Source organism: Andrographis paniculata, unplaced genomic scaffold (assembly GCF_009805555.1).
Source record: "Andrographis paniculata isolate CXL003 unplaced genomic scaffold, ASM980555v1 Contig12END, whole genome shotgun sequence".
NCBI lineage: Eukaryota > Viridiplantae > Streptophyta > Magnoliopsida > Lamiales > Acanthaceae > Andrographis > Andrographis paniculata.
In genome coordinates, this window is record NW_026137402.1 from 2,774,056 (window position 1) to 2,787,250 (window position 13,195).

General features: G+C 33.3%; 2 protein-coding genes across 2 annotated transcripts; one reads left to right on the forward strand and one right to left on the reverse strand.

Annotated features, from left to right (window-relative positions):
* The first annotated feature begins 964 nt into the window (after positions 1-964).
* LOC127254601 (uncharacterized) lies at positions 965-4,302 on the forward strand. The gene is made up of 5 exons (XM_051279804.1): positions 965-1,096; positions 1,238-1,334; positions 2,642-2,720; positions 3,165-3,246; positions 4,064-4,302. Exons 1-5 carry the CDS (start codon positions 1,064-1,066, stop codon positions 4,202-4,204), a joined length of 432 nt encoding a protein of 143 aa, XP_051135761.1. The 5' UTR covers positions 965-1,063; the 3' UTR covers positions 4,205-4,302.
* Positions 4,303-5,842: 1,540 nt separating this feature from the next.
* LOC127253979 (uncharacterized) lies at positions 5,843-12,816 on the reverse strand. The gene is made up of 14 exons (XM_051278816.1): positions 12,709-12,816; positions 11,875-12,494; positions 10,308-10,389; positions 10,162-10,218; positions 9,388-9,443; positions 8,696-8,927; positions 8,394-8,480; positions 8,226-8,300; positions 7,606-7,689; positions 7,187-7,251; positions 6,942-7,101; positions 6,773-6,861; positions 6,449-6,563; positions 5,843-6,371 (listed from the first exon to the last, which is right to left on the reverse strand). Exons 2-14 carry the CDS (start codon positions 12,456-12,458, stop codon positions 6,330-6,332), a joined length of 1,728 nt encoding a protein of 575 aa, XP_051134773.1. The 5' UTR covers positions 12,459-12,494; positions 12,709-12,816; the 3' UTR covers positions 5,843-6,329.
* Positions 12,817-13,195: the final 379 nt, after the last annotated feature.

Genomic DNA, 13,195 nt, shown 5'->3' on the forward strand with positions numbered 1-13,195 from the left:
CCGATTTAAATTTCGATTCATCCATATATATTTGGATCGGGTGTCGGATCCAACCGATTGGACCCGAACCATTCTCATCTCTAGTTCCCACCCACGTGAATAAAATCATAAAGAATCATAAAATTAAAAAATGATGAAACACTAGAAATATGAAGTATAGAATCACACTACTCTTTGAAATATATTTTACTGTTTGCATACATTGTATGAATATATATAATTTAGGTTTTGATAATAAATATTTAAATTTTATTTTTAGTAGTAGTAATCTATTTATAGTACAAATATTCAATTACTACTAAACTTTTTATTACATATCAAAAACTTTTAAAATAAATCTTATTATATTTTATTTATAAAAGAAAGAGAAAAAAATGATGGGAGTATCAATTGAGGGTATTATCGTCTTTTGAAATATTATTCTTCACTTCAGAAATGAATTTTATTTTGCAATAACGGAGAAATATGAATTAATAAATTTATAATAATAATAATAATAATAATAATAATAATAAGAGTTAAAATTATTTTTGTTCTCATTCAATTAGTCCCCTGGGACCGAACACGGCCGTGTTGGATGACCCAGAAGGTGACTGGGTGTCCAGACAGCCAACACGGCCGCGTTGATTACCCTGTACTTCTGAACAGGGCCATATTCTACCAATTTTCTCAACTAGGCCGCGTTGTTGGTCATGTTCTCAACACAGACATATTATAGGTCACATATTTTCAATATAATCACATTGTACTGTCATATTTATTATTATTTTTAGTTAAAATTATTTGATATATATATTTATAATTCAACAAAATATTTTTTATAATTATTTTATAATATAAAAAATAATTAATTTTTAATATTTTAAAATATATAAAAATAATAATATATTAATATATATATTTTTAGTGTGTGTTTCTTTTTTATGAGTTTAAAAAAATTGATAATTTTTGCTCATTATGATAATTTTTTTACTTTAATAAATTAGTCGACGCAAGTCAGTCCTGTTTAACAATTTACGCTTCCTCAAAAGACTCAGCGGCGCGGCCGTCGGATTCAAGAGACATGATCGTCTGCGTCGCCGTCGTCGGCCATCAGGTGATCCACCGTCTGTATAGCTTTCGTTCCCCATTCTGTAGATTAACAATTTTTATTTTTATTTTTTTGGGTACAATTGCGTGAATATTTGAAAATTGAGACATATTAGCTGATTATTGTTGGATTTTGTGTAATTGGCAGAACAATCCATTGTACGTACAGAGTTTTACTGAAGCGGATGATGCTCTCAAGCTTCATCACATTGTCCATTGCTCGCTAGATGTCGTTGACGAGAGAAGTGAGTTCTTTTTTTTTTTTTTTTTTTTTTTTTTTTCATAAAAATCAGATCAGGTTTGGATTTTTACACTTTTAATTTCAGTGATATATAAATACATTGATATTGTTAATTAGTCAAAGATTATAAGAAGATGAGTTTGTGAAATTAGTGATATGAAATTGCTCCGAGTACATTTGTCATTTGTGTGGTAGTTTAGGACAAATTGCTCGGTTGAAGTGCCTCTGAAACCCTAATTTCGAACGCTCTCAAAATCATTCAATTGGATAACGCTTTTATAACATGAACTTTTCTGAAGTATCTTGAACATTCCTATTCAGTAAGGATTGGTTGCAGTGAATTGGCTTAAAGGTATTTCATATTACTTTATTAAATCTGTAACTTTCGTTTGCCAATACTGTGGATTTCAAATCTTCAAAGTTGATCATGGATTCGAAATTCTCTTTATAATATGTTATCTCAAATACTTCCGGCAGCTAAATAATGAATTTTGATTATGAGGTATTTTAAATTTGAAATCATCTATTTAAAATTCACTCTGAAATCCAAATTCATCGAACTGGGCCTTAACTGTTTTGCATTTGAATTTTGGAAACTGTTGGTTTTGTTATGCTTGATGAATCTACATTATAATGTATATGTATAACTTTAGGGTGTGTTTGTTTGTGTTTTAGAGTGCTAGAGCATTTTTTTTTTCTGGAAATCCTATGAATGAAAAATAGGATTCAAACGGTATGTATTTAATAGAAAATATGTTTTCAGTATGGTATTTTGAATAAAAAGTAGGTGTTGTATGTGATATGTTTAAACGGAAGGATAAGAATTTATTTGAATATACATAAAGCAAATTTGAAAATGTGAAGAAAAAGACCCTTCCATTTCGGAGCATTAAGAAATGGCGACTCGAGCTGAGCAAAAGAAATGTTGCGATGAGCGTTGATAAACAAAAGAAAATATGTTAAGCATGTAGAGATGGTCGATTCATTGAAGAAAGTGTGTTGTAGTTTCACTTTCTATATGATTGTCCCTTTTTTCTATGTTCTGGATCTGTTACTTCCATGGTTGTGTTGCTTTTGCAACTTCCAATTTGCATAGGTTTTTGGGGGGTGGGATTATTGAAAAGGATTTGATCAGTCGCATTTTATTAAGATGTTAACATTAAAAGATTGTGTTAAACGGTCGATTTGCATTCAGCTACCCCATCACTGTGTGCTTGACCAAATCATGGATTTCGAGTGGCTTCTTTTTATTCTTGTACGTCTGTAAAGTTGATGAATTAAAGCTGTCTCTTTAATGTTTTATTCCTGCAGTGAACAACCCGAGAAAAATAGGCTCGGCATTGAATGAGACATTTCTTGGTTTACTATACCCAACCGAAAACTACAAAGTGTAAGTACTAATGTTGAAGCTGTCTCTTTAGCGTTGTGTTGATTATTTCTAATTAACATATGAAAATTAGACAGACAATAAATGGGTTCAATTAACACAGCATGTGCTGATCCAATTGAAATCATGTGCTTACAATTCATACTTCACAGGTGTGCTGTATGAATCTCTCTTTTGTAATGAAATTATGTATTGTGTGAACTATTGTCATGTGTTATTATATTAACACAAATCTTATGTTGTTGATTTATATCTTATGTGTTGTCCAGCACCATTCTTGATGAATTCTTTTTTATATTAACAACCTATATAATATTTGTTTTATATATTTGATCACATCCTAGTAAACCCGCCATTCGTGTTTTATTTCTTGTTGAATATGGGTAATAAGGAATGCGAACTTGCTTCATTTTCCTCAACTCATGCTATAAATAATAATGCCTTCAGGTATGGTTACTTGACCAATACTAAGGTGAAGTTCATCCTCGTGACATCAGATCTTAATGTTCGCGACGCAGATGTGAGAAACGTAAGTATTAAATTACAGAGATTCCTTCAGTTACATACTTTGCAGTAAACCATTTATCCTTGCATTGCAGAGTATCTTAGTAGACATGACTTTTGTGGACATAACTGTACACAGTTAGCGCTCGAGCATCACATAAGCATTAACTCTTAGTTTTTCTAAAACAAATTCGCTTTACTTTATATTTTGGTTTTACAAAATTACATATTCACTTGCTGCTATGGACTTTGGGGCTCCTGAAACACATAAGCCTTATGATTGTTAACCCTCTGCCATTTTGCTTATTCGTCTACTTAGAATTATCATTACACGCAATCGAACGCAATCCGTTTCTTATTACAAGAACTCAAAAAAGAAAAAAAAAGAAAAAATAGATCTGATCTTGCTTTACTAACTTCTAGTTACACTGTTCTACTAATAATCTTAATCTCCATTTAAATAGAAGTTTTGGAGCTTTGGATAATTTTGGGAATCATTAAAAATTGGATATTTGTGTAATGTTTTATGTGAAGAAAATTTATATTTTGAAAAAAAAATATATATATTGATGTCTTTGTTGTGTTTTAGCTTAGTGAGTGATGGAATTGTTGCATCCATTATATATGTTGAGATATTTTAGATATTCGGTTTTAGATTTAGTAGATTTATATTTAGATTTGGTCTTATCCGTATATTAGATTACTTAAATTTGAGCCTATCGACTGTTTATTTTTTTGATGATCAATAACACAATTTTATTATTTTTCCCCAAAATTTCTAACAGTAGTATATATTAAGCATGCATATAGTTAATCTTCTTCCTTTCCTTTCTTTTTAAAAGTTCTTCAGGAAGTTCCATACAGTATACGTTGATGCAGTTTCGAATCCTTTTCACATCCCGGGTAAAAAGATTACATCGAAAGCTTTTGCAGTAGAGGTGAGCTCGCTCGTAAACTCCTTCGGTTCTAGTTCATCTGCCTGAATGAATGAATGGCTGTTAAGTCCCATTTTCTGACTGCCTACTGTTCTATTTCATCGACAAACACTTATTCATTATGGAAAAACTAAGCTTTACTGTTCTCTCTGATTGCTTACACTCTCTCCATCAGCATCAGCAGCATTTTATTCATCAAAGCCTTTCTTTGGCAGCAAAATACAAGTGTCAAATGAATGGGTTAGCTCGGCTTTATCTATAGCTTGACTCGACTCGTTTATATAAAAAAAATGAGTTCAGCTCAAATTTGAAAGTTATCATTTCTATAACTAAGTGAGGCTCGTTAGTAATAATATAAATATATATATAATACGTATGATTTTTTATAACAAATTTTTATTTATTAGTAAAATTTAAATATTTTATTACAATAAATTATGAATAATATTATACTCCTCCCTATGTCCCAAAAGAGTTTATCTTACCATTTTTGTTCTCCCAAAAAAACTTCCTATATTCTTATTTAGGAACTGCTTATTCTATTTTATAACAAAATTTTTCTTTCATTTTTCAAATTGGAGAGAGAATATGTTTAATTTATATATTTTCTTTTTCCGACTCTTTTCAAAAACTCATTTTTGTCCTATTACACAGAAATGGTTTTTTTAGTAAATTTATCAATTTTAAATATACTTAATAAATATAATTAAAATTTAACTAAAATTTTTATAACGTATGATTTACTAAAAATTTCTTTATTTGTACCTTTCTTTTCAAATAACAAATATTTGTTTAATTATCTTTAAAAATTTCTATTTTTTTAAAAAATTAATTTATAATAATGATAAATTTTTATTATATAAAATAAAATATTATTTTTTACAAAATAATATTCATATAATATATACTCCCTCCGTCTCGAAACTAAATATCCATTTGCTTTTTCACGTTATTTTAAAAATATCAGTATTCTATTATGATATAGTAGGAATAAAATAAAAATAACGTTATTAGTACGTGTGAATGTTAGGTAGATAGTATACTTAAAAAAAAAAAGGAAATAGATACTTTGGCATGAGACGTGCTAAAATAAAAAAAATGGATACTTGAAACGGAGAGTATTTTATTATAATGGAATATCAATACACATTTTAAAAAAAATTTTAATCATTACTAATCTCAACTATCTACCAAACAAAAGCTTTATCTTTGTTGAGTATTACTCCATCCGTTTCAATACAATAGTCTTATTTACTATTTTAGTCTAGTTTTATTTTCATAAATAATCATATCACTATAAAATTATCCTTACTTTTTCATTATTATTATACAATTATCACTACTTTTTACACTAACACTCACAACAACAAAAAAGTCTTTTACCCATACTTTTTATCTACTATCAATATAATATCAATATTCTCAAAATCCCGTGCCAAACATAACCCAGACTATAGTTCCAAAACGGAGAGAGTATATACAATGTGTAAAGTTGGAGGGTACAAACTGAGTTGGAGATTTACATCAAGCCTGACAAGCTGAAGACGATTTAAAATCCTAAGCGACATGTTCAAATGGAAAGCTCCAACAGTAGATACTTGAATCAATGCAGACAAAATGTTACTCGGTGCAGCAGATGCCTATTGTCGAGCAAACTTACAAGCACATACATACTGTTAAAGGATATCGACAAACTAGTTTGCAATATATCATTCATAAACAACAACATTCCAGTTTTCGACAATCAGACCTGCTGAAATAAAACAACCTGAGGTTCCACTTTTCAAATCAACCCAACAGGGATCTATCTCAATAGGCTAAATTTGACATTAAGAGTTCTACCTGATTCATAAAGGAGGGAGGGGCACAACATATATCTCTCCTGCCAAATTATATGAAATTCATCATCACCAAACACAAACACTAGAGAATTACCAGTCAGGTAATTCTAGGGGCATTCTTACACAAAATAGGTAAAAAAAAATTTTAAAATAAAAAGGCAGCAGAGGAATGGTTACTGTTTTAACTCTTTTTATCTTTTTATAGCTTACAATTAACCAACCAGACTCCCAGAGTAAACACCGGATACGAACACCCCCACATGCGATCTGCGAATTCTTTGCTACCAAAATTGAACAAGGTGAGAGAAGATTATGGCCACTGAATCACTTTTTTAGCTGCTATCGGGAAATTTAGCCTCGAAATTCTGTAGGGTCTGCAAGAAAAACAACGACGTTTGCACCTGAGTTGTTCGAAATGTTCTCCCAGAAGTTAAAAGAGTCAGATTAGTACCATGAATGTAGCAGTAATCATCTTTCCAGCAAACCATCTTCCATGGAGAGCGCGCTGTGCAGCAATTGCAGATTGTGCGTTTTCAAACCGCAGGTACACGAAGCCAGCTGAGTTCCTGCTTGTAGAAGTAGTTGTTAGTGAAATCCTAGGAACAATTAAAAACTGACATATGGGGTATTCGCATACGTGAAAACAAGGAATTTTTAAATGACAAGTTTGAATAGTTTGTTACGAATTATAGATACACAGACATATCACCAAAATGGAGAAAAAGTGTGGAATTTCAAGCACTGTTCAAGCTGAATGAACATGAATTGGACTTACTTGTCCACATGGATATGTTTTAGCTTTCCAAATTTCGAGCATTCTTCACTGACATCTTCCTTTATATCCAGATCAAAATCTGGCTCGGTCTGCAATTAAAATGTCTCTTTTAATGCAAAGTAACACTTGGATAATAATTTTATTGCATAAACAAGCGAGGGCTACTTACTTCCAAGTTTGGATCAAACATATTCTTCAACAATAAGCATTCACTAGGTGCACCAATCGTATCAGCAGATGGCACAGGAAGAGCCGGCATAGAAAGATCTGCAGATGTCAACCCAGGAAGAACTGGAACAGAAACTGGTGCAGCTGACGAACCAGTCATGCTGCACAAGGTGGGAATAAAAATGAAAACGGAAAAATGAAATAATAGCATGGAAGGAGAAAGAAAGAACAAACAGAAAGTTAAACCTTGAAGCAGCCCCTGTGCGATCCAATTTCTGCATTAGAAGTGCTCGAGATTGTGCATTTAAGGACTGCCAGAAAATGCGAATGAACATCAGCATCTTGAATGAATCCAATTATGAAGCCCATGATCAAGAATGTAAAAAATAGATTCACTGAGAAACACACACACACACACACTAATCATGCCATCCATAGAAAAATTATATCGAACCTGGGAGAAGTGAGCCAAAAGAAACCAGAAACAAGATAGGTGGCAATGTAAATGTTGCTCAGTTAATGTTATATACATTTATCATGGTAAAATAACAAAACAAAAATGCGGCAGCTAAATATATATCTCGTATAAAAGAATGTGCAAAGGACATCCCTAAAACAAGATAGCTTAGCTTTAAAGAAGTGCATGCTAGCTATAGTTTTCTTACCAGACCACTGCCCTCATCATCATCAAAATCAACAGCTTTGGCCCCTGCATCTTGCATTCCAACTTGATCTGTGACAGCAGAGACCTACAAATTGAGGAATTACAAGACAGAGAAAAAAAATGGAGATAAGCAACTCTATCATTAATAAGAATCAGAACTGAATTAGATCAGCATCGCCACTACTTTAATCGTTAGTTCAGAGTATAGGGTTTCAGTATCTCAGCTTTGTGAGGTTGTAAGGAACCCAAACTAGCAATGTTCTGTTTTATTACAAATTTCCCCAATTTCTTGATTATTCAACTTTCCACTCCAGCGAAAATGGAAATCATATTCACATACCAGCCGCACCCTTTGGCTGTCAGCAGAAAAGGAGACTCGTGTGGAATGAATAACATAAATGCATGAGTCGGAGACTCGGAGTTTTCAGGTTCTGAGTTCACAAGTAATATTGGCAGCCTGTAATTTATTATATGTCATCTACATGCCTTTATCTCATGACACACCAGCAGTAGCTAAAACAAATTTATGCATCTCAGACCAAGAAAAGGTTTGTAGAATGGGGCTGTAGTAAGTCTGATTTAATAATAATAATAATAAGTCCAAACAAAAAGTTTCAATACCTTGATCACTCTTCCAGCAATCTCAAGTTGGCCATTTAAATTTTGGGCAGCCTTTGCATCTTCAAGGCGTGAAAACTGCTCAAAAATGAAATGTGAGACGCATGCCAACAATGAGGAACACTGTCCTCATTCAGTGATGAGTGTAATATATAGAAAACTCAAATTCACCTGAACAAAAGCATAACCTTTGCAGTTCCCAGTTCCTGGGTCAACGGGCATCTGCACTAGCTCAACAGTGCCAAAAGATTCAAATACCTAAACAAGATGTGCAATGTGGAATGTGCTTTAGAGGATCAAAACCATCAAGCAAATACCAAGTAAAATAATAAGAATTTAAATTAATTCTGAATGAAGAACGTGATAATAATATAAAACAACTGCCTTTTCTTTATTCTGAATCAAATAATAAATGACATCTAGTAATATATATATATATATACACACACACACACACATCAGGGAGGTCATACCAGGCGAATTTGATCTTCTTTGATGGTAATTGGCAAGTTTCCAACATACAGCTTTCTAGCTTCCCCGGAGCTTTGGCCAACAAGCCCACCTCCATTTGAGACGGCAGTTGTTGACTGAACAAGATTTTTTTCAGCTTCTGATGGTTTAACCATAACTGGCTGACCAAGAAGTGGCTGGCCCGAAAGGGCTATTGCCATGGGAACAGACATCACATCATAGAATTCAATGTATCTGTGGAAACATAGTATAATCACATCATTAGCAACAGTTGATAATATATATATATATGCCAATATGTGGTGTAATTCATAGGACAAAATGCAGAAGTATATAAATTTGATTAAAGTAAATAATTACATTATGACCAAAAAAAAAAAAAGGAAAAGGAAAATATTTATATATTGTTTGTAGAGGTACAATCAATAAATTAAAGCGAGGGCCACTTGGGTTTTACCCAGCAAAAGATAATTTTTCTATGGCAAATGTTCCCCTTTCATACTGCCCCATCCCAACCCAAGAATTTGAAATTTACAAATAAAGAACCAGTTGCATGTTGCCTGAGTATATGCTTTTCGATGATAAAATTCTACAAAATGAAATAGTATCACAAGAGTAAACAAAATTGCATATCAACATATAAACCAGGAATGGGGGATACGCATAATGAAATGATCAAATCTGAAAAGTTTACCCAACTCCTCTGGAACGCCTGGTGTTTCGATCCATTATGAGTTGTACATCTCTGACCTGAAATCAACAACAGAACATCATCAACCTCCAGCACAATTTTGGGGGTATTTAGAACCAGAATCCTTTATGGCTTATTATATTATGTAGATAGAAATTGTGCAAAATGAATAAATTCTGGTTTGCTAGTGTCTAGAAAATTAAAGGGAAGAAAGAGAGAAATATATATATATATATATACATATATATATGTATATGAGTAATTCCAAAGAATAGCAAGATCATTCAAGATCTATTTAAGGTGTGTTTGTTTGGGGGTTTGGATTTTGAGTTGGGATTTGAATAGTAAAAATTTTGAATTTGAATAGTTGTATGATGTGATATAAATAGGGTTTGATGTGATGTTTTGAATGTAAAATTGATTTTTAGTATAATATAAAAAATGAAAAATAGGTGTTTGATTTGATGTTTTTGGGGAAAAAAAATTGGATGAATAGTGGAAATCCACCAAAATCCTTCAAACAAACACACCCTTAATATCTAAGCTAAGGATTTTGAATCTTATGCGGGCTGGAATATTTGGAAAAGATATGGGTCCAAAGTAAAATAGTAATAACAAGTATATAAATAGAAGTGAATAAAAAATCCAATCAAGGCTCACTCATCACAGAAATCAACTCAAGACCTCATCAAATATTGAGAAACAATTCAACTCATTGACAGAAACTCCACTTGTAATTTGTAAATCAAACTAACTAATGGGAATATGTGGAACAACCTTTCCAGCCCTAGAGAAGAATTCGTAGACATCTCTTTCGCCCGCTTTCAAGGAAATCTAGACAAATCGTAAAGCAGAAATGTCAGAGGACCTCTAAATGAAAGAAAATCAATAGAACAATATACTTTCAATTTTAATTCAAATACCTGATATGCAAAAACTGTCCTTTGATCTCGTTCGGGATCAGCTTCCGGCTGCACTGCTTCTTCTTTTTTCTCTCTGTGTTTTCTGCAACAGAGATTGGGAAAACATATAAAAGCTAAACATATTACTTAAACACAACATAATATAAACCATCCTTGCTAATTAAGACATGATCAGCACCATCGACCATCTGTTCTGAAATAAAGTTAATCAAGTATGTGGAAAGTTCCACATACATTAAAGACAATAGCTCCACAAAGAAGCAAAAATTTCTCCAGTATGCATAAAAGAGCCAAACCCAAGATCACAACCCTGCAGGCAACTGCATGGGGTCAATATGGAGCACTTACTAACATCTGATCAAACCAATAAACATCTTATTTAAGTAAAGACACCAACCTGGGTTAACAATGGCAATTCAAAGAAACGTGAAGACTGAAAAAGTTCAGGTAATGAACTAACAAGAGTCTTTGTCTCTCTAGGCATACCTAATTTTACATTTTGCATCACCATATTAAAGAGTTTTCTCATCACAAACAGAAAGCATATAATGGCTACCAGATGCCACGGGAATCAAATAATGTAAATAAATACACTGATTCAAAGCAGCAGTTAAAAAAGACATGCGTTCACAGAATCAAGAAGCACACTCATCATCACAGAACAAAATATAACGGGACTCCTGGATATAAAACACACAACTTGTCAGCAGCATAGAGGCTACAACTAGTACACCTTACACAAACTTTGTTGATAAGTTAAAGATTATATTGTTGATATTGTTAGTTATAATTATGTATTGTATGAGATGATGGGATCCTATTCATATGATTCAGATATCATGAATGAAAAGAGATAAACAATGCAAACGGATTGATTAAAGATTGGCAAGCAATTCGAAAAACAACTTGAATGCAAAGTGGAGATTTCGCATAGCAGAAGTTGAATGCAAGGGCAGTCTTTCATGCTTTTGCATTTTGTTCCTATCAGCTCTAGACAATAACAAACGTACCAGGTCTATCTACGTATAATATAGGCAAAGGGAAAAAAAATGAATACAGTGCAGAAGACAAATAAACTACAGGAATGGTACAGAAAACAAAACCAACATGAAATAACTGAAAATTGTCCTCAATCACATGCTAGTAAAAAGAACCATGAAAAGCAGCAAAAGTCTATTTCTTAACAGGCACAACAGAGACACCCTAACTTTGAAAGCTACTTGCATAATAGACCCTTGTTCGTGAATGCAGAAATTTTCTTCACTCGCGCTACTGGACAATAGAACTTCATTTTTAAAACCTCTTCTATCTAACATAAAAATAAAGCTACTTGCATAATAGACCATTATAATTTTCTGTGAAGTATAGTTGAGATTTTTCCAGTAAGCCTACAAATTATACACCTAATTTGTGAATATGGAAATTATCTTAGATCAACCTTTCTCGGCACATTCAAAATGTGTAGTCTCATATATAGATATATAAGATGATAGAACTCTTTCTCAGCATTAAATAAGTGAATCTGCCAACAAAGAGAAAGTTGAATACTAAAAACAGATCAATTCACCTGTTTTCTTGATCTTGATCTCTGAACTCCTTATCCCTGTGCCTTTCTTTATGATCTTTATCTGGAACCTCTACGTCCCGACTTCTTTCTCTTGGCCGTCCATTCGTACTCCTTTCCAACTGATGTCTGCTGCGCTTGGATCTCTCTCTCTCATCTTCCTTGTCCCTCTCTCTTCCATGCTCACGCTCTCTCCTTTCTCTGTTACCATCCCTTCTTTTGTCACTACCCCTCTCCCTGTCTCTATCACGTCCTCTATCCCTGCTTCGTTCGTTTCCACTGCCCTCTTCCTTCTCCCTGTTTCTGTGCTCTCGGCTACTCACACGTCTGTCTTTATCACCTTTATCCTTTTCTCTATATCGAGAGCTCCTATCTTTCTCACGGTCATCAGACTCATTTCTTGACCGCTTTGAGATCCCATTCAAATCATCGCCATCCTCATCACTGCTGTACCTTGAGCTCTTGCGCCTCTTCTCTCCACCATGCTCAACTGCTCCACCATCACCCCCATTTGTATTAGTCCCCGACTTCTTAAGCTCCGGATTTTCCACTGTGCTTTCAAGATACTCAATCTCATCAAAATCCATTTCCCAAAATCTTCCAACCCCAAAACCTACAAATAGCTGCAGCGACAAAAGTTTCCAATTAGAAACAAAAGATGTCACTCCAATGAACCACCAACCCTTCACTCCCCAAATAAACCTAATCCTCGTCAAAATCTCGACAGTACCGCTTGTTGACGAACCAAAATTAACGACTGTATAATATCCCGCAGGACGAATTGCAGAACAAAATTTGAAATTAGGGTTTCACATTGAGGAAAGAAATCGAACATACCAGAATGAATTTGACAGGGCAGTGGCGCGTCTGCAGCGTTCGAGCAGCGAGCGTCGTCAGGTCAGGAGCGCTTTGAGTCTTTCAGCGTTCAACTTAGCTATAAATGCAATTTCGCCATTAAAACCACGCTTTTAATTTTAAGGTTTTTTAACAATTAAACACGCTTTTAACTTTAAAAAAAAAAATGTGTGTTTTATCAAAACGCGACACTAGTAAGTCGGAGGCCCAAACTTAATGGGCTCATAAGCCCATTGTATGTGTCTTAAATGTACTTTCTCTATTAAGCCCTATTTACTACACAAGTTTTCTCTTTCTCTCTCATTTATGAACGGTGGCATAAATTATTTTTCAAAAAATAAATATTTAATGCAGTATAATACTTTATCCGCCTCATTTTAATTGATTTTTTTGTTACAATCTTCGTCCCGTAACAAGGTATCCATTTACCTTTTGCATCATTGTACTTAACGTTAAAAATATCTTTATA